Raw genomic sequence first — 22344 nt, 5'->3', positions numbered from 1 at the left:
TTTACTTTCAATTCAGGTTTTGAGACATGCATTTGCTCAGGAATAAAAAACAGAAAATGTAGTGAGTAAATAAAATTCGTGACAAAAAACTCCTTGACTAATCAAATTTATTTGAAAAACCTTCAATCATCATCTAACAAATAACACAAATAACCAAACATAAATACCAGTTAACAAGACAGCAAGAAGACAACCAAGTCATTCTAGGTGAAAGTAGGGGAAACATAAGTTGAATATCAAAAAAAGGGACATAGATTTGACAAACGAGAATTACATTTCAGCTCTCAAACCTGCTGTAGCTTTGACTTAGTTGGAATAAAGCAAAAGGGGAAATACTATCCCAGAGAGGAAGAATAGCAGCAACACTTTGAGCGAGTGAAGTCAACAAGACAAACATTACATTTTTTGCTTGAGTTTGTAAACAACCACTGTCCCACACAGCGCTGTGGCACTTATAGGTACTTCCCAATTACAATCACATGTACAATCTGGACTGGGAAGAGGGGAAACAGAAACTTGCTGGTGAACTGGGTCGCCTTCTCTCCTGTTTCAACCTCAACAGCATCAAATGATTACAATCTTTTGCAGGAGAGTAAAGGCTTTCAGTTTGCAGCATCAGGTCGAGGGGATAATGTTGTACCACATTAGTGCAAAAAGACAAGATTGAGAGGTAATTTGTACGACGTACAGATATCTTTAGATATTTACATACTGAACAACAGAATGCCACAAACTAATCATTTGATTTACAGTTTCATACGATTGACTTTGTCAACTTAAAGGCTAAAATTACATTACTTCTCCTGTCATGATGACACATCAGAAGTGAACTTGTGACTCAAGAGGAAATCCCAAACCTTACCACAGTACTCCGATTGCTCTCGAGCATATGGAGGTTTAGGCTTGGTGATGTGATGAGCTCAGCACAAACACCGATAAAGGAGACTCATTCCTGTCGGTCCTTTTATGATCATCTTTGGCCAAACCTCGGAGCTGACGGTGCTCTTCCGGCATGGAAAAACAACACAACAAAAAAAACTACTTCCAAGCTCCCGACTGTGTTTGACACAAATAAAAACACAGAAGGTAGAGAGGCCAGGAGTGCTTGAAAACTCATGTTTTATAGCCACTTGAGATTGTGGTTGCCAGGTGACTGAACTGAGTCCCTCCCACCAGTCAGACCACACATTCAAGAGGGACTTTTATATCCAGCTGGACAAAATATAGAGTCCATCTACTGATGAAGGGCCTGGACAGAGTCGCTCCACTGGGAAAGTTAACAGAATAAATTGGCTGGTAGCGACTGTGTAATAGAACATTAATTGGTCTGGCACTAGAGTCTACTAACTCTCCCAAAGTCATGTTGTCTCGGTTACAGTGTCTCACAAAAGACCCCTAATAAATACTTTTTACATTCTTCGATAAATCTGGTCCACCAAGAGAAACAAAGACAAACACATGGAAGAAAATATAGAAGGAAAAGGTCCACTGAGGATACAAGTACACAAAGATCTGCTGGTGTTACTGCAGCTCTTTCTAGCCCAAAATACAAATATCATTTAACAATTAAAAAATGTGATTTGTCACTAAACATAGAAATCTTATATATTAGTAGATTTCCCTGAGATGATTAGGCTCAGGCTGGTTTTCAAATAAACCAAGTAAATACAATGAGCTTTTAAAAATCAGCAATGTAGGTGATATCATTGGCAAATTAAGAGGTCAACCTCTAACACACAGAGAATCAAGTATAGCTTTTCAGGGCTGACAGAGGTGAGGCTTATTGAAGTATTTTGATACTTCCTTAAATCTTCCCCTCATACGTAGGCCTCTCACTGAGCGTACTCTAAGGGCGTTTAGTGCAGGCTTCACTGTGCAGGTGTGTAGTGCTCATAGTGCAGTAGTGTGTATGTTTGGATGTATGGGAGGCTACAGTTCTGTGTAGACAGTCTCACTTCCCCCCCTTCTCGCTTTCATTGTGTGCTCAACACCTGTGTTGGTGCAGTTACAGCATCACTGGTGGAACCTGCGTGTTTGTGTCACACACACCTCAGACCAAATATCCCGATCTGAGATCTTCCGGTGTCACAGCTGCTCTCCTGACACTCTCACTGGGCCTCGGGCCGCCGCCGCGTTTGGAGATAGAGTGGACTGTTCTCCAGTCTCGAGAGGAGGGAGCTCTGGGGGGCCGAGGTCCAGATGAGGAGGAGACCGCAGAGGCTGAAGCCTTGGATGCTTCAGGCTGCCCACTGGGCTCCATGACTGTGTTAATGACTGGGGTAAAATAATAAAAAATTTAGTTTTTAGCCGATTATTTGGTTTCAAAATACAAACGTATTATGCTACTTATATCATTTGAATTTATACTGTTTATAAAGGGTCAGGTTGACTCACCCTCAAGTTGTCGTTGAACTCTCCTGAGTTCTTTCAAGATCGATGTGATTTCCTGAAATACATATGTCCAATTTAGCTCAACCTCAAACAGCTTTGCTTGGCATACATTTAACCTGAACACTGACAAACATAAGTCACTAACCTTGTTGGAGGTTTTGATAACAGGAACATCATTTTCAGAGTTAACCTTGGCTTCAATTTCTTCCCAGATATCCATCCTATCCTGGAACAGTGCCCTGCGTAAATAACGCCAAACTGTGTTGTTAGAAAGTGGGCTTCTTACACTGTTCTTTTAAAGGAACAATCCACATTTTTGTATCCAAAACATTGTTGATTTAGTCAGGAAAACTGAGAGCACTAGACCCTGTTGAAGCTTTAGGATTGTGGTGACTTAGTAGAACTAAATCCAATAAAAGGAATACTAAAATATATTCTTCATCTTTGATATCTTGTGGGTTTTTCTGGATTAAATAAAAGGTTGGAAAAATACAACAAACTGTGGCAACATCTCACAACGGTTTTATCTGCATCTAATCTATCCAGAAGATTACAGCTCAGTCGTCTCAGTTCCATCTTGTCAGTTAGACTAAAAATCTCTGTTACACTAGTTTAATAAGATTATTGGCTCAGTGCAGTCTGGTTGTCAGACAGGATCAATACAGTTTTTCATCAAAAAACAGATTAAGCATGGGAATTAAGGATGTTTAAGTAAGTGTGTTTTCTTATCATCTTACTTAATTTTGTCGGCAAGTTGCTCCGTGTTTTCTTTGATGGCCATGGTAACCTGAGACACCGGATTCAGCATCAGATTGTCCACAATGACCTTGATGAAAAAAAACAAAAAAACGTTATAATGATCTCCCCAGTACATCACAGAGGTTTGTGAAAAAAAATGAGGTGAAGCGGCATATTGTGTCAGACCTCGTCCATGCTCCGAGCTTGCTGCCCGGAGTTCTGTTCATGGTCACTCGAGCTCTGGTCAGGTTCCCTTGTAGATGTCGAATTTGGTGGGACTCTCTGGTAGTTTAATCCAGCCTCTGGGATACGATGAACCAGCTGCAACACAATCAGACTTTAGTGTTACGGTATAAGAGAGACGGATAGCCTCCTTTGACTGATGTGTTAAACAAGGCAAAGAGATAAAACCATAATGTATAGTATTACCATTTAATGAGATAAAAATTACCATTTTACATTTTGAAAAGACGTCATGTTACATAACTGCACCAGATTTGCATAGATGTAGAACAATGCTCTATATAAGAATCTGCAACAAAAGCACCTAGAGATACTTCCTCTTTCAACAAAAGAGTGCAGTTTGTGATGAAGCAACCCTGTCTCCCACAAAATACCCTGGTCTCCAGGGGGAAAGTCCGGTGTTTCTGGGATCCACCCACCGCTAGTGTACATTCTTGCTTGTTATACCTGTTACTATTCAATAACGGCTTTATTCAACGTATTTTTTATTCACTGTCGCTTGAAATATTACGTCACTCGCTACAGCCATCCTCAGACTTACAAAAGGTATTTCTGATACGTAAAAGACAAACGTAATCCGCGACAAAATACGTTTCCTTTCAAATGTAATTGAGAATGCAATTTAGTTGTATGGGAACGTAATTTTTAGGAGACAGGGCTGGATAAAGAGGACAAAAACAGGAGTATCATCATCGTCACCCTCCTAGATTAAGCAGCAACAACCCTAAGAATACGTTTGATGTACCTTTTCATGAGTGGTCACTGGGGAGACGGGCGCACTGCTCTCCACTTCGAGGTTTTGTGGCTCACCGTCACCTGCCACGCCATGGATCTCTCTGGCCAAAATAGCTAGGTCTTTAGCCAGGTCTTGACTCAACCTAGCAGGCAGGGAAACATGTGTTAGGAAGACGGCTGACAGAAATAAGAATTCTCTTTATATTTATATTATTGTGCTGAATGTGAAATCCTTAGAAAGTGACGTAAATAATTGTGTGAAACCACTTTTTGTGTCAGTTGGGCTAGAGTAACATCAATTTAAAATTTGGAAATCATATATTAGCATGTCCACCAAAAAAACCAAAAACTAGTAATATTCCTTACCGTGCAATCTGAGAACTGTGGTTGGACCAGTGGTAGGTGTCTCCCTCATGGCTCTCCTCCTCAGAATCTCTGCTGCGGGGTTTCGGATGCAGGGCGACCACCGGCTGAGGCCGATGCGGATTACGGGGGCTATGGGAAGCTGAGGAAGGTTGGGAGCGTTTGTGTTTAGGAGTGCTCTGGTTTGAGTCGTACTCCTCATCTGAGGTAGAAGTATAGTCAGTGCCTTTCTGACGTCTCCTGGAGCCTTGGTGTCGTGAATTGGTTTGAGTTACAGAGGAAAGAGAAGTCGGGAAAACAGGAGAGAAAAAGAGAGATACCATCAAAGAATATGGGCAAGAAATTTCCCAAGCATATTAGATGTTGTCACCAAAATCCTCCCCAGAACAAGAGACAGAAAAGCTGCTGTGGAAGTGCTCATTTCTACAGCTAAATTTAACCAGAAAGATGTTTTTTTATTTTATTTTTCGGATTCAAAATCATTCACCAACTGAAATGAGTACTTGATTTCCACAGTACAGCTGCTGAGTACCAGACAAGTACCATATAGTGAAGATTGCGTTGTGTAGCATGAAGCATTTTGTACATTGCTAAAATAATAATCTTCATTATTGCCCCAGGATCCTCATAGATTACCATAAACTGCACGAGAACATTGTGCAAATGAAGGAACATTTTATCTAAAAAAGTTCTTGTACGTACAGTATGAGGGCCCCTTTTTTAATTGTGCAAGCACAACGATAAACGCTCCAGTTTGCTCGTCTCCTCCCACCTGTGCACTGGCACCAACATACCACACAGACGGTCAAAGTGAATTTCAAGGTCAGAAAAGTACCAAACTGTCAGAGCGCTGGTCGTTGCACCACCACAACAGTATGGAATGTTAGTGTTATTGATGTAAGTGAAAGTCCAGAGTCAATTCCCCTCCCAAATAACACTTCAATGAAACAAAGCTGCTGAAGTAGAGAACCCAGGTGTTATTTCCTGAAACATACAGTGTATAAACTGAGGACTGAATGCATCAAACCAATTCACCACTGTGGTTGATAACATGTATTGCTTCCAATCCAGGCACAAAGTCATGTTTTTTCCAACGATACTAGGTTTGACTTAGACAGGAGTAGGTGGTTATGACAGTCAAGACATTTTAAACTCAATTAAACAGGTTTATGTGTGAGTGTCTGTATTATACTCACTTGCGGTGCTGACAGCATATTTGACACTGCTTGAACGTCCGCGAGTGACTGGTGTCCTGGTGGGCGGTGCTTTCTGCTGCCTCTCTACTGGCTTCGACGTCGGAGCAGAGGCCCTTCGAACTGAGCTGCTGCCAGACTCTGTGCTGCGGTTGGAGAATCCCGTGGTCCTGCCGGTCCACTGTGGGGCGGAAGAGGCCTCGGTGTCGCTGGTTGTGTTGAACGAGCTCGTCCGCTTACGAGGCATCGCCAGCATGTCCAGCCTGGAGAGTTTCTTGGTTTCCTGGGGTTGCTTAGCTGGGGCGTTGGCCGCCTCCTGGGACACCCTGTCTGTCTCCGTGCCCTCGTTGTCTGAAGCTTCTCCCAGGCGGGCCCGGCGGAGCATGGACGCTCTGGTGGGTCTCGGGGCTGACAAGCTGTTGGCACGACTCAAGGCCAGGGACACACTTGAGATCTTGCCGTCCTCCTTCTGAAGGGGCACTGTGTATTTTCTGCGGGTTTGGTGGCTGCTAGACTCCTGATCGGAGTAAAGTAGGCTCTGAGGGTCGTCACTTAGGTCTATGGAGCCACGTTTCCCAACATTATGTCTCAGTCCAACCGGTCTCCTGAAAGACTCAGTCTTATTGTTGCTGTCTTCTCCCGGAGAGCGCCACTTCTCTGATGTAGAGGACTGGCGACTTGAGTCCTGACTTGTTGTACTGGCTGAAGACCTCTCCCTATGGAGGCCACTAACAGGGGGTCTCTTAGTCACTATGTTTGGCCTGGTCTTATTGCTATGTTGGCTGACTGTGCTGGAGGTATCTACATCAGACTCCGCAGAAAGAGAGTCCATTATTGGAGACGGTGTCGTTCCTGATTGTCCTGCTTGGATTTTGGCCTCCAGAACCGCCAGAACATCCTCCGTCTCTCTGAGGTAAGAATGAGTGTCCTGATCACTGGTTCCCTGGAATGATTCAGGGTCGGGGCTTCTCTGAACAGGCAGGCTGGAGATGTTGGGCAATCTGTCATTGCTAGGCCGCTCCTTGGTGAAGCTCTCTTGTCTGATTAATGAAGATACACTGCCCTCTTTGGACTCTGGACTCTGTGTAATCTGGCGCAGGACAGGAGCCGACACACTGGGCTTGACCCTTTTAGTGTCCTGGCTGCCTTTCTGTTTGGTTAGGGTGGCTGTTGAGAAAGTTTTGATTGCAGGTTTTATTTCAGTCTGAGGACTGGTGGGATTTGAGCCCCTATGTTCATGTTGGAACTCAGCCTCCTCTGACCCGATGTAGAATGATGTAGACGGGGCTGAAAGTCTGTCCTCAGTTGTCTTCTCTTCTCTGACTAACAGCGGTCTCCTCCATTGCTCTATGATGGAACCATCGTCTGACTTGCTGGCATCACTCAGGCTGTCAGGCTCGACGTCGTCCTGCACTGATAACCTGCCAAGGCTATCCTGAGACCTGGAGGCCACCAAGCTATTCTCTCCGACATCAAATGTTGAATGCGGTTCATAATGAACATGAATGCTGGGAGTTGGAATGTCACCCTTCTCCCCCAGCGGTAACTGGGGCAGGACACGCCGAGCTCTTGAACCGTCGGAGTCTGTGCTGTCGTGGTGTCGGCCGACCGTGGCCTTGTGGATGATTGTGCTTCGTGCTGAAGTGACACAGTTTTAATGCATATTAACCACACGCGCTGAAACTGAATATCATTCATATTCATCAGGGTGTCTCATTATCATTTCAAATAGACTCGTGTCTCGTCAGGTGGCTTACCCCCTCCTGACAGCTCCATCTGGGAAGGGATGTCAAAGAGGCCAGACGAAGGGCCGGAGTCTGTGTAGCTGTCTGCCAAGCTGGCCCAGCAAGACATCCACTTAGGAGCCCCCTTTAACACTGCACCTGGTGACTGAACCTGCATAAGATAACATACAACATATTCAATATTTGAAAAAAAATTTCAAGACAGCAGTTTTTAAATTATATGATTTCCTTAGTAAAAAAAACAAAGTTAATATGACAAACAACAGAAGATACCACATCATCTGTTTCATGAGTAAGTATTACAAATGTTACAAAAACAGGATTATTGTTCCCCTTATATTTGGTTAGAAAGAAAAATCAAAACAATGAAGAACCCAGAACCTGCGAGGAAAGATGAGGGGAATGTAGAAATCATCAGGAGCGATACACCAACATAACAGAAGAAACCCCAGGAAGGCAAATCAACATTTATGGTTTATTGACCCGACACATGAATTAACTGTCTTTAGAATTGGCGACAAAATTCTTGATAATTTCCTCCAAACTTTGATCACACCCTGAGCAGGAAGGTTCACCTTTACCAGACTCTGTCCCTGTTCTGGAGCTGGCCTCACCTCCCCACTGCTACTCTGCCTATGCTGCTCCCTGCTCTCAACAATAACAGGACTAAATGTCGATGATGTTTCTGCTTCGCTCTGGTCGGTTCGCTCTGGGCTCTCAAAAACACCAAACACCTGTCAGGAACAAAGCAGTGCAAGTTGATAAGTGCAGGAAAAACGTCTGACTGCCAATGTGCATGGCTCATTCCGAGTGGGACTTTCTCCCAAAAGGTAGAGGACACTGGTGAATTGCGAAGCAGACGTATTTCCTTTGAGCAACGTTGCCATTATTAGCCGGATTTATATAAATTAAACGGAGAAAGAAACTTGCCTGGTCAATCTTGCTCCGTGCCTCTTCGAGCTCTCTATCTTGAATATCTGCTTCAATGGTGTAGGTTCCTGCGTCACTCAGAGTGTCCTCCTCTTCATTCCTGGGGCCGACATGGGGGCTCTTGTCCTCCACACCCTGAAACGCCACGGGCATCACAGGGGCCGTGAGGGGAACAGGCTGGTCGATAGGAGAGGACGTCTGTGGCTGGTAGGAAGCTTTAGATGGAGGGGGACTCGACTGGGATTCGACCACTGTCTCTGTTTTAGCTCTTGAAAGGGGACTAAATGTATTTTTCTCCCACCTGGAAGAGGAAGAAGAGGACTCCTTTGTTTGTTTGAGATATTCAGTAGTAAATTCCTGGGCGAGTTTGGACCTCCGGCCCACACTGCAAAATGGCTTTACTTTCACAGATGAAAAAGAGGAGCGAGGGGAAAAGCTGGAGCTGATCCGGTCCTCCGTCTTCTCCCTTCGTAGAGAGCCAGCTCTTGAGAAGCCTGTGGAAGAAGCGCTCGTCAGGGGGACGGTGTATCGTTTGGGTGGGGGAGTGGAGGAGGTTGGAGACGGGGCTCGTCTCTCCGCATTTGGGCTTGAGCTCTTCCTCGCCAGCTGGACCCTGAGGCCTGAGGGCTCAGGTGGAGATGTGTTATTGGTGAAGGACTGGGAGCGCTTGTTTCTTGGGTTATCATCAAAGAATTCAATAACAAAGGCTTTGTGAGGCTCAGCCTTGCCAAGATTGGGTAGGGACTGAAACTCTGTTGGAGAGGAGGACAAGAGCTCCTCAGAGTCAGGGGAGGTGAAACGTTGTGGCGGGGAGGCTCTCAGGGGTTGTCGAGACTCTTGGGAGTCAATCTGAGGTTCTGATTGGAGGAAACCACTTCCATTGATTGCAGGATCTTCTGAATCACTGTGAGTGCCATCTTCACGGTAGTTTGCTGATGATGGAAAGACAACAAGTTAGCTTGAGAGTTAGCACATTATTACAATCAAAGCCAGTGTTGGTAAAAAATAAACTGACTTTGTATAAGTGACTCACTCTTTGTGATCTTCAGAAGTGATGGGTCACTGTTTGTGCTATACGTGTCTTCAGCCTGCGACCTCTTCCTCATCATGCTAGTGTTGCTGTGGACCAGCCAATCAGCAACTTTGCTTTCTGCTGACACCACCTCAGTGGGTGCGGCGACGTGCTCTGTGGAAGATGGCTTGGGCGGCTGGCGGAGAGAAAACTTGGTGATGTGGTCCTTGATCTTCATTTTACCTGGCGTGCAGTCATCAAATTCGATGGTGAAGGAGGCGTGGCTTTGGACCACGGGAGGTGTCGGGGTGGATGAGACGACCTCAGTGGGATCTGGAGTGTCCTTTGTGGGAACCTCATGGACTTGCGACTCGGGTTTCTTGGCAGGTCGCTGCTGTAATTCCTTTGTTGGGATCTCAAAGTAGCTGGGCTCCCGGTGGTAGGAGAAGATGGACTTGGCCTGATTTTCGGACATAGAACCGTTACCCTCATATCTGGACATGTCTTTAGCAGGCTCTGTTAGAAATGAAGATGGGCGAGAGGAAAGCAAACACACAGATACAAAGCAAGCATTAGTGATGGTTCTACATACTGTAATGCACTGAGGGATTAGCTGAAATATAGAAAATAGAATATCATTTTGGCTACCTGTTAATAATAGAAACATACGGGTTTTTTGTTTCAAGTTCCTGATCGAGCTCACAATTTTAGCTAAGTAACTAAAACTTATAGGGCTGCCCCCTCTTAGTCGATTAGTCAACTAATTGGTCGTTTTGGTCTTAGTCGACTAAGATTTCTTTAGTCGATTAGTTTTTTTTATGCTTTTTCATGCTGAATAATTTATTTCAAAGTTACTTATGAGCACATCTCTAGTAAACACAAGATTTAAAGTGGTGCTTTTATGTGATTCTTTGTGGAGAAACTCAGTTTTACAGATCTGTCGATTAAATTAACTAATTGCTTAGTCGACAAGATCGTATGAGTGTCAGTAGACAAAGAATTTCTTTGGTCGAGGATAGTCCTACAAACTTCAGAGGTACACAAAGCTAAGGAAACTGATTGAGATGATTGGGATGTCACTGTAGAACAATCCCTGAAAGTGGGAGCCACAAAGAACACAAAGATTCCAGCAGTTAGACTGAGAAAACAAATCCGCCAGTTGGTCTCTGGGTACCAGTTGGATGTGGCCAAATAACACTTTAGGAGCTCAGAGTCCAGCGGAGGGTAGCTGAGTGGGAATAATCTGTTTCAGCCTGGGCACCATGAGGCAAACAATCACCCCCTCCTCCCCCCTCCACAAGCTTAGAGGGTCATAATCCATCACGAGGCAGACAGGCACTGCCCACTGGCCTGGCACGGCGCGGTCTGGCTAACGGTCCCACAACTGGCGGCCAGAGACCTGCCTTGGGCTTCACACCATCCATCTCTTAGTGACCCACAAAGGGCATCAGATAGCAGCGCCATAGAAAAACATGTCATTATAAATTAGGATCTAATTCCAAGATGTGGGAAGATACAATGCAATTATAGCATTCTGCTTTAAAGATAACACTTCAGTATAAGTACTATAATTAAGTCTGGTTTGGACACGTTAGTAAAAATATAAGACACATTATCTGACCTGGAGACTCCTGTTCTGGCAATTTTCCTCCTCTGTTCTTCTTTTTGTTGGCTGCGTCCTCATCCTCCCCCCACCAGGACGGTTGGCCATAGAGAGGAGTAGGCTTGGATATCGGAAAATCTGTGGCAGCTAACAGACAAACACACACCATTAGGCACATGAATAAACTCAGGCAAGAAAGAGTCAAACAAAGAATTGACAAGGCAATAAGTTTATGTTAGTCACATGATAAAACAATGTTGTGTCTGAGTTTGGTCTTGCAACAACAAAATGTTGCACATCATTGCAGCTCAAAAGGACTAGTGTTAGAATACCCGTGCCCTTTGGGCTTTTTTACAATTCCCCTACATTCCCATGACACAGAGAGAGTAGTGACGCAAACTGTATCAAGCAAACCACCAAAACATAATCCTTCTCATGGGAATCGGGACGAAGCTAATCCTAATCTTCAATGAAAAAAAACAACATAATACAAGATATAGAATATCGACTGTATCTAAAGTGAGGCTTCTTGTAGACGGTGACAGTCACTTTTAGCACATTGACCTTTGTTTATAATGAGGGGATGAGGGTTATTCCCTTGGTGCTGTGTCTGAACTGGTGTTTAGCCGCTGGCTTGCAGGTCCACACATACCAGCCAGCCTATATGGCACTAATCAGATAATCTAGAAGCTGCTTGTCGGCCTGATACATAGGCTAAACAAGCTCTCTGGATTTTAATGGGGAGGCTTCACAATTCTAAGCATCAACAGCACTTCAACACTGTTGCCTTGGACACGCACAATAAGACATCAACACAGTGACGAGAGAAGCAGAGGGACATGTTACCAATTCCTTTCCCCTTACCCAATCCTCTCCATTTAGCTAAAGAAAACATGGTTGAGAGTCACGACTGAAGTGGACTGAGCTCAGTTTTAGGGACATGTTATTGTTTTAAAAATATGCATTGGAAATTATTAAGAAAAAAATGCATATTTTAAAACAAAACATTAATTGAAAAATAAATTAATAAATACAATAAAGAAAAATAAAGAAAAGAAAAAAGTAGTAATAAATATAATAAAAATAATACAATTATTACTACTACTAACAATAAATCCCCCCCCACCCCGAATATGTGGCTTCATGAAAAGATAATTCAGAAATAACCACTTGATTCGGCCCAATTAAACTCATTTCCACCATGTGTCACATTAGTTGGAGGATTTGTCCAGGATAGCTGATTTTTTTGGTCATCTTAAAACGGAAACTTGAACAACATAGTACGTCTACATGGGCCTACAACATGAGCAATCGGTTAAAATGGTAAATAAGCATAAGGAAATTTCAAATCATGTAGTGCTGATGTGTACAGTATCAGGGAAGACGGGAACTATCCATTTCATGCCCCTTTAGTAAATACTAAATAACCTCAGGTCTTGGCAGAGTAAAGTAGGCCCGACTGAGTCACACACTGCACAAGTGATGTGTCCTGCCCTGAAGACAGCTGGAGGAGTGGACATACTCCACATCCTGTACAGCTGCAGGGGAAAACAAGCAAGAGCACACAGAAAAAGAGCTCGCAGCACTTTATAAGTGACAGTACAAAAAAAAATAATTGAAACATCCAGTCCAGTCAACTTTTCTACATGTCTAAATTAATTACACAACTGCAGCTTTGTTTTCCGACTCTGAAATCCTACCCTTATCTTTTTGTGACTGTACATTTAGCAAGACAGAGGATACTGGTTTTGTTATCTTACTGGTGGACTGGGTCACAACAACACAGGGCAAGGCTGCTATGGCCCCGAGTAAACACGGCTTCAGTGAGCATGTTCAACAAAGAGTTTTGCAGTCACGGGTTTACGGATCACTGTAGTCAGCTTATAGCTGCAGGAGATACAACCGCACTCCCATTACTTACCATTATTTTAGCTTACTAAATGTTTGCCAAAGTTCTGCAATTCAATGACGTATTTGTAAGGCGCTCTGTGGGACATGAGCCCAGTGCTGGAAAAGTCCTATTTAAAGCTCCAGTTGTAATTTTCCCTCGAAGCTCACAGGGCCGATTATGGAGCAGAAAGCACCAGAATGGCTAAATCAACAGTAGCTGGAATAGGTTTTGTCAGTGTGAATGAGCTTCATTCACAAAGTGCTTCACATGAACCAACAATTCTCTCACTGTTCCACTGTTGCCTATACTGTACTACAGGATTTACTCAGCATAGCTCAGGGCAGAGAGGGCATGACTGCAACTGGGAGCACAAGCAGCAACAAATCCACCAGCAGCTTACATGGACAGAAGTGCCAACTTGGCACCAAAAACCTTCACACCTTTTTCTAATTCTTCTACGACACGTGTTGGCGTGTTTGGCAGCACCCCACCTCTTGTCAGCGGTCAGGAATGGCTGACAGAGATAAGACTGCTTGTCCTCAACTCTTAACTCCTGCGCTTGTCTGGCGAGCTCTCATTCTGCACTCTTCTACACTCCTTCTGCCAACTCTGGGATGTCAAGATCTATGTCTTTACTGACACCATAGGATTGTAGCCTCAGCCTCTCAGCTCACATGGCAGCATAATCTCACACCAGGGAAGCTCTTAATAAAATACGCCACAACCGCCTTATCGAGTGATCTATAGCCTAAAGTCATGTAGCACACGGAGACACAAAGACTTTCTCTTCCTCGCGTGTGAGCATGATATTCAAATTCACCCCAGTTAGTTCCTCTCAGGCAACAAGTACAATTAACCTACTTCTGTATTGGTAAAACCCCCCTGCCTTCCTGCTAATATTTGCTATGATGGAGTATGTTTTGACAGAGATGTTTACCTGAGAGAGATTGGGCTTTTCGCTCAGCTTTGTCCTGCAGTTTGGAAGCAGGGCCTCTGCTCTTCTCTGAGCTCTGGAGCTGCTGCTTTTCCTTCACCTTGGCCTGCAGGGCTTTTATACCGAGCTGCAACTGGCTGGTGTACTTCTCGTGCTGCACAAAAGAGACAGGAGGGAAGCAGGATGTGAGGAAGCTTTTGCCAACAGTCAGTACAGATGTTACTGTCCTCGGACACACAGTAACTATGAGGAAGAATATCCACCAGGGACTTCTAGTCCGCGTTAGCTCCTATTTGTTATTGTTAACAATGGATACCACAAACACTTACATTTACAAAGATTAGCATATTTCAACTGGTAGCAGTGTTTACACTTTAAAGTTACAATTTGAATCTTTTTTTTTTTTACATCAAAATTTCAGATCACTAGGTAATGAGGGCTGGGCGATATGGCCAAAATATTCTATACCAATATAGATCATTTCATATCTCGCTAACAATATATATCACGAAACAGCCTTTTTTCTGGTAATTCAATACATAAATAATCTATATGGAATAACCAGATGGTTTTGTATACTCCTGAGTGAAGTAAATACTTGACAAATGTAAAGAACTGAGTATTTTCTCATGTAATTAAGAACTTTAGTGCTAAATGATCAGAGTCAGTATGTCAAGCTCGTTATCAATTTAGATGACGTAATTGTGTATCACGCTATCTCGATATATTATTTCATCACAAATTGATTGCATTGAAAGACGATAAATTATCATATTGAATTTTCCCAGCCCTGTAGGTAATTATACATTATAAGTCTATGCCTGTTTGTGACCCTGTGTGTAGATGACTAAACCTCTTTGCTTGCATAGAACAGGCTTTTTAAATTCTATGTGACATTTTGGGGAATCTTTCTTTTGCTCTATCTGTAGCCAACAGTTAGCTGGGTTGTGTTTATTAAGGTGAAGCTGCACGTAGAAGAGTTATACAGATGACACAGTGAAGGGACGGCCCATTTACAGAAAGCAAAAGATACTGCAAGCTGGTAAAGAAGTTCTGTAAAGAAGTTCTGTTCCAACAGCCCAACACCAGTTATCCAATTTGTTTCAAAGCCCAGAGCTCATCAAGACGACTGACAACTGTTGGCACAGGAACCCGACTACCTAAGGTCACACAGCACACACATTACATCACGTCATGCCTCTAATGGAAAAGCTGCATATTGTGTCGTTTAGTCCATTTTGGTGGTAATCCTTTCTAATATTTCATTGGCTAAGTGATCATTAGAAAAATAATAATACTGTCAGTATTACTTACTTTGAGAGCTTCCTCCGGGACCTTGTGTTGACTCCTCTCCAAGATGTATACATGAGCATGTGCAGGAGGAGTTAAAGTACACAAACATACCAATTTTTTTGTAAAACAATGTGATAATACATCTATATATCTATTTATTCACAGTTTAGTATCTGGCTCTCCAGTAAGGTGTTTGTTGGCACAAGGGACCTAAAGGAAATTGTACAAATTCAGAATACAAATCTGCTACCAAAAGTATGTACATGTGCAGTTACTGTAATACTCAGAATTTCCTTTAATGCCTGGTTTTCACTTTGCCCCCTAAGGAGGTCAATAGTGCCTTCTTCTACTGCTTGCAAGAAGGAGGAAAACAGATAAGCAGTACAGACCTGTTGCAATTTAAACAAGCTCATATCTTCAGCGACCCACTCCTTGAAACGTGCAACACACACACACACACACACACACACACACCAAACATTCTTAGATGTCTTTTTCCCCTCGATGTTATCTAAACTAAGTTTCACCATGAGTTTTCTGTTCTGGGGGTCAAAGGTTGCAGGAGATTTTCTGTCCACAGTTGACCATAATCTAAAACCCCTGACTGAAAAACCACAGGGGATTAACATACCGATGGAGTGAAAGACCACAGAGGGAAAATAAAATGTCAAAAATTTGTGAACGTCACAGCTGCCGGCCGTTGGCTCATTTCAGCGTGGGCTGCTAATCACCAACTTAAAACTGCTCCAACTGACAATCAGAAAATCCGTATTACGTAAATCACACAGGTCCAATCAAAGTTAAGCCAAACATGTGACTCGAATTTGAATGAATAATATAGAAAAAAGGATATCATAGCCAAAACGAATGACATCAGAGAGCTTGAGGGTGATGTACGTCTGGTCTGGGATTCTTAGGTCATTCACAAACGTCTGGAAAATAAAGAAAAAACAAGCTCAAATAACTTTCACTGGTGAAGAATGAAGTAAAAGTGTTGACATACAGGTGACAGTTTATAATTCCTTGTGGCACGCACCCAGATACTGTAAGGTGCTTTGCAATTGGCCCTTTTCCCATTGAAAGTTAATCCACCCGCACATTAAAACTCTGATGAGATTATGTTGTCATGCAATAGATGCCTCGGCTTTTGCAGAAAGTTTATAGGCCCGGTGTAGATACATACATGCAGCAGTGCTTAGTTAGTTGATCAATTACACTATCTTCTGTCTGAAATAACAGCGAGACAGGGATTCCAGAGTTTATCATCAGATCACTAAATGTAAAGAAAGATAATGCTGGAAGTGTACAGAGAAGAGAAAGGAGGAGAAGATATTATCCTATACAGACTAAATGAAGATAATTGTAGGAAAACACAGCAATGTTGGATTTCAGTTACCGGTCCTTGAGCTGTTCTGCTCTGATTAGTTTGGCTGCAGTTACCAAGGCCAAAAGAAACACTGTGAGAACAATGAATGGTTTCTCCCACTGCTCAACTCTGGATTTCATTGGGATAATGGTGCAGTGAAGTGGCAGCAGAGCAGTGAAGGGAGAGAGGGGGGAGCCTAGAGAGTGAGATAGAAAGAATGGGAGGAAAAAAGGGGGTCCAGGCCAGAAGGAAAAGCCAGTCTCCTGATTACCACTGTTCTACCAAGCGTCCCCATGTCTGGTACACACACACAGAGAGGTGTTTTGTGCTCTGGACTTGATACGTGAATCTTCAGGGAGCCCAGAGACTGGCTCCTTTATCACAGGTATTCTGACACTAGAGATGGACTCACTCACCCCGTTCAAGCTGCCCAGGTCCTTCACCATGTGCTCATCTGTGTTTGGGTCGTAGTTGATCACAGCGTGCTGTTTGTCCACGCTGCGAGACTGCAACGAAAGTAAAGCAAAAAGTCATTAAAGTTGAAACGATTAGTTAATCAACGTTTAACCATTTAAGGCATTTTTAGAGATGCAACGATTAATCGATCAACTATTAAATTAATCGCCAATAATTTTTTGATAATCGATTAATCAGTTTGAGTAATTTTTTAAGGAAAAAAAGTCAAAAACACCAAGCATTCTCTGTTTCTCCAATGTAGGAATTTACTACTTTACTTGCAAAACCACCACACAACAAAGCATCTGAAGAACCACCCTGGGTTCTGGGAAACTGTATGGATGCAACTAACAATTATTTTCATTGTCAGGTAATCTTGATTATTTTCTCAATTAATCGATTAGTTGTTTGGTCTATAAAATGTCAAAAAATGGTGAAAAATGTCGATCAGTGTTTCCCAAAGCCAAAGAAGACGTCCTCAAATGTCTTGTTTTGTCCACAACTCAAAGATATTCAGTTTACTGTCATAGACGAGTAAAGAAACCAGAAAATATACACATATACGAAGCTGGAATCAGAGAATTAAAAAATAAAACTATTAAAAAAATTACTTAAACCAATTATCAAAATAGTTGGCAATTAATTTAATAGTTGACAACGACTCAATTAATTGTAGCAGCTCTAGTCAGATCAGATTCCTTGCATACACTTCAAACAAGCCTTAAAAATTGCAGTAGATTACACTAATAGATGGTCCTTATCTACCAAACTCTGCCCGCGTAGGTCAAGTCTGTGTGCGCACGGTCTACCTGCCATTCACTGGAGGAAAAAAAAATGCGCTTACTTCGAAATATGCTTTCCAAAAATTAGGCACAAACTGTACAAGTGATTCATACTGACTCTCTGTCTTCTCTGCTCATTACGCACTCTGGGCCTCCTCATCACAAAAATTGAAGGTGACTGCCAAACTCATTCGCAAAATGACCACTGACAACAACACAAACTCTTCCACACCGCCATCTAACTGGGATAAACAGCGTTCCCAGGCTGTATGTACGGTCTGTGTCGGCCTATTCACTCAGTGGAATTCCACAAAAGTTCCTGTAAATACTGTACTGCATAAGGTATGGGTTTATCAATTAGCTGATTAGGTTAGCTGTACAGCAGCAGTAAGAATGCATACTTTGATGACCCTTAGCTTCACTTATCACAGAGAAAACGTTTGCTCTGGCACTAGGAAACCATAACTACCACTGAACTAGGCAACATGCAGTCACTACTATTGCAGGGGGCATATAGTGTAATTACTGGTCGTGGAGATACAGATACTGATCAGACACCAGTTGTCATGGAAAGTCCAAAACATTCGAGTCAAAGCCCTCGGCTATGCTATGGGATATGAGTTCTTCACCTACACTCAATCTCTGCCTTTCATGCCAAACAGGATTCTCATATTACATTCAAATGTGGTTTGAAAGGAGAAAAAAAATGCATTGAGCCATAGACAGAGAAAGAAAAGAATAAAAGGGTTAAAGACAATGTGGAGCAGAGAACTGAGTGTGTGCCAAGTCATGAACCAGTCCTGAGCACTTTAATAGAGCAACAGAAAAACTCTGCATCATTTCAGACTGGGACAAACTGTGGGTTTTTTCTTGGATCCGGCGACGCCTAAATGTGGACACGAGCAACTTTTCAATCCAGCCGACATCTGTGGTTGGCAGGGTTTCTCTGAGCACAACGCACTTACTAAGGAAAGTATAAACAACTGCTTCTGAGGCAGCATTCCTCTTTCACTGGTCTAAATGCAGAGTGAGGAGAAAATGGGAGGGAGAGCATTATACAAAAACCCACAAAGAAATTGCGTTTATAACAGACGCTGCATGGAAAAAACAACACAGTGGAATGCTTTAGCTGCGTTTTACGTCATTGTTTGAACGGGGCAACTTTTGTGTGGCGGCACCGTCACCAGGTTACAGAAATGCACACCCACCAGCATGTAGGGAGCCTCCCACTGGTGTTTCACATATTTCTGTGACTAGCTGTTGTGTCAGACATCAGCGAAGAGCAATAAAACTAATTTTTTTCGACAGAGAAGAGAGATCATATGACACTCTGCTGTTTTTTTCCGTGTAAACAAAAACTATAATGTCTTCACCAAAGCGAGCACACACGTTCCCTTTCACCCGTGCTCTTAAACATACAAAGTCACACACACCTGCAGCATTAGCTCGCAGTCATCCCTGCCAACGAAGATCATCTCCCGTGGCAACCGGTGGCGTGTGCCAGAGCTGCTGACCAGGAACCATGCTGTCACACTCATGTCGGGGCCACGAGTCAGGATCTTCTTAGCATCCTGGGGAAAAGATGACAACAAAAATATTTAAAAATGACGACAAGTCAGTCAAAAGAAACTTGAGGGTTGAACGAAATGACATTCAGGAGGCATGAATTCAATAGCTGCTGTGTGTCTCTTGAACAATGTCCTACAAAAAAGCAGCTGTTATGAAAGCATGCTTAAGTGTTGAGATTACAGAGGGGGAAGTTATCATCACACCTGGCTATGTTAGACCTGTTTATCAAACAAAATTCCAGTCTGGCTGTGTTACAATTAAGATAATGTAATTAAATAATCACTGATCATTAGGTTGGTGGTGTCAGCCAAGAGACAGACAGGTTACCAGGTAGATAGATAGAGAGATAGAGAGAGAGATAGAGAGATAGAGAGTAACTTTATTAATCCGGAGGGAAATTCAAGTTTCCAGCATCACAGTTCCATAGTGTAAAACATGTTAGTAAAAAGGCAGTAAAAAAGTTAGTAGGGCAAAGTACAAAGTACCACAAAAATATACCAGATATAAAAATACAAGATGAAGAAAACTGTTAAAAACTGAATATAGTGCAGAAGACACTGTTAAAAAATTAATATAGTCCAGCGTAACAACTGTGATACACAACCATGTGTCAATAGAGGATTTATTCACCATGTTCATACAACTTACAAATTCAGATTTAAATAAAAGATGTAGACTCCTTTAAACACAGTGTCTGTTTGATTAAGCATGCTTAAGTGTTTGAGATTACAGAGGGGGAAGTTATCATCACACCTGGCTATGTTAGACCTGTTTATCAAACAAAATACCTGTCTAAACTGTGTTACAATTAAGATAATGGAATTAAATAATCACTGAACATTAGGTTGGAGGTGTGAGTCAGCCAGATCAGAGACAGACAGGTTACCAGGTAGATAGATAGATAGATAGATAGATAGATAGATAGATAGATAGATAGATAGATAGATAGATAGATAGATAGATAGAAACTTTATTGATCCAGAGGGAAATTCAAGTTTCCAGCATCACAGTTCCATAGTGCAAAAACATGTTAGTAAAAAGGAAGTAAAAAAGTTAGTAGTGAAAAGTACAAAGTACAAAAAAATATACCAGATATAAAAATACAAGGAGATGAAGAAAACTGTTAAAACTGAATATAGTGCAGAGTAACAACTGTGCCATGTGTCAATAGAAGATATTCTCCATGTTCATACAACAAATTCAGATTTAAATAAAAGATATTAACTCCTTTAAAACACAGTGTCTGTTTGATTAAGCATGCTTAAGTGTTTGAGATTACAGAGGGGGAAGTTATCATCTCACCTGGCTATGTTAGACCTGTTTATCAAACAAAATACCTGTCTAAACTGTGTTACAATTAAGATAATGGAATTAAATAATCACTTAACATTAGGTTGGAGGTGTGAGTCAGCCAGATCAGAGACAGACAGGTTACCAGGTAGATAGATAGATAGATAGATAGATACTTTATTGATCCAGAGGGAAATTCAAGTTTCCAGCATCACAGTTCCATAGTGCAAAACATGTTAGTAAAAAGGAAGTAAAAAAGTTAGTAGTGCAAAGTACAAAAAAATATACAAAGAGATGAGGAAAACTGTTAAAACTGAATATAGTGCAAGGTAACAGCTGTGCCATGTGTCAATAGAAGATATTCTCCATGTTCATACAACAAATTCAGATTTAAATAAAAGATATTAACTCCTTTAAACACAGTGTCTGTTTGTTTAAGCATGCTTAAGTGGGAAGCTATCATCTCACCTGGCTATGTTAGACCTGCTTATCAAACAAATTCCAGTCTGGCTGTGTTACAATTAACATAATGTAATTAAATAATCACTGATCATTAAGTTGGTGGTGTGACTCAGCTAGATTAGAGACAGACAGGTTACCAAGTTCATACAACTCACAAATTCAAGTTTCCTTTTTTAAATAAAAGATATAAACTCCTTTGAACACAGTGTCTGTTTGATTAGGGCATGCTGGGAAACCTGTTGCTAGTGGCTCCAGTTAGTGAGCTAACTTAAACATCACGTTGTTACTTCCTGTAACCTTGGCTGTAACTAAACACACAGAAATATCAGCCACAAATAGTGTTTATATCTTAAATAACAACCTATGTATTGTCTCGTAACGGCAGCCCCTATATTAATTGAATTACACCGCGGTGTGTGTGAGCCTGTCGGTGACAGGTGAGGTTGTTTAGCTACACCTTAGCTTCGTTGTTGCACAGAAACAAGCTGCTTTCCAGTGATTACCTCCCAACAAGGTTGAATCTTTACCTTTAACACCTTCTCCGTGGTGCTCCTGAGTGAAGCCAGTGTTTATCGTCCTTACAGCAGGTGAAACTCGACGACCGACATGTAGAATAAGAGCAGCCAGGTGAGACAGGACAGGTAAATATAGATCACACCTTCTTCTTTTTCTTCTTCTTCTCTCCTTCGGGAAATCAACCGGTCGAAACTCTGCTCCAACGCCTCCTCTATGACGTAACTGGTAGTGATGTGTATGTCACGAACGAGCCGGTTCTTTGAGCCGGCTCTTTTAAGTGAACGATAAGAGAGCCGTTTTTTTTCTTTCTTTCTTTAATTAATTCAAGGCAGAGTGATAGGATGATCTTCTCCGCGCCACGGGCACTTCATGCACTGACTGTGACTGAATGTTGTGTTAATTAGCGTTGTGTTAATCAGCAGTACACACACACACTAGACCTCTAAGGTCACCGGGAAAAAATCTATTAGTAGTACCCAAGGTCAGAATAAAACATGGTGAGGCTGCTTTTAGCTGCTATGCTGCTCAACTGTGGAAGAAACTTCCAGATGAGATCAAAGATGCACCAACAGTGGCCACTTTCAAATCTAAACTCAAGACCTAACTGTTCTTAGACGCTTTTCTTAATTGATCAAATGCTGCACTTTACTGTCTTTTGATTGTTTTCATTATCCTTTTAATTTTTTTCTTTTAATTTGTACTTTTACATTCTTTTATTTGTTTTTATCTTATGCACTTTGTGCTATTTTATCTTGCTTTTATATATGTAAAGCACTTTGAATTGCCTTTGTGTATGAAATGTGCTATATAAATAAACTTGCCTTGCCTTAAT

General features: G+C 42.1%; 1 protein-coding gene across 3 annotated transcripts; it reads right to left on the bottom strand.

Moving 5' to 3' along the window:
* Positions 1 to 90: 90 nt before the first annotated feature.
* cep170ba (centrosomal protein 170Ba) lies at positions 91 to 21707 on the bottom strand. 3 transcript variants are annotated; one of them, XM_074661280.1, is made up of 19 exons: positions 21524 to 21707; positions 19109 to 19246; positions 16854 to 16943; positions 15925 to 16003; positions 15093 to 15151; positions 13782 to 13932; positions 10972 to 11100; positions 9372 to 9866; positions 8339 to 9270; positions 7984 to 8142; positions 7421 to 7559; positions 5667 to 7301; positions 4474 to 4717; positions 4118 to 4250; positions 3316 to 3450; positions 3129 to 3217; positions 2537 to 2630; positions 2395 to 2446; positions 91 to 2274 (listed from the first exon to the last, which is right to left on the bottom strand). In XM_074661280.1, exons 2-19 carry the CDS (start codon positions 19211 to 19213, stop codon positions 2051 to 2053), a joined length of 4944 nt encoding a protein of 1647 aa, XP_074517381.1. In that variant the 5' UTR covers positions 19214 to 19246; positions 21524 to 21707; the 3' UTR covers positions 91 to 2050. The 3 variants fall into 3 exon arrangements, with proteins under 3 accessions (XP_074517381.1, XP_074517382.1, XP_074517384.1); XM_074661281.1 differs by having other exon boundaries at positions 8023 to 8142; XM_074661283.1 differs by lacking the exon at positions 7984 to 8142.
* Positions 21708 to 22344: the final 637 nt, after the last annotated feature.

The sequence above is a fragment of the Sebastes fasciatus genome, chromosome 15 (genome assembly GCF_043250625.1).
Source record: "Sebastes fasciatus isolate fSebFas1 chromosome 15, fSebFas1.pri, whole genome shotgun sequence".
NCBI lineage: Eukaryota > Metazoa > Chordata > Actinopteri > Perciformes > Sebastidae > Sebastes > Sebastes fasciatus.
Note: the sequence above shows the minus strand (reverse complement) of the source record. Positions and strands in the feature narration are given on the sequence as shown.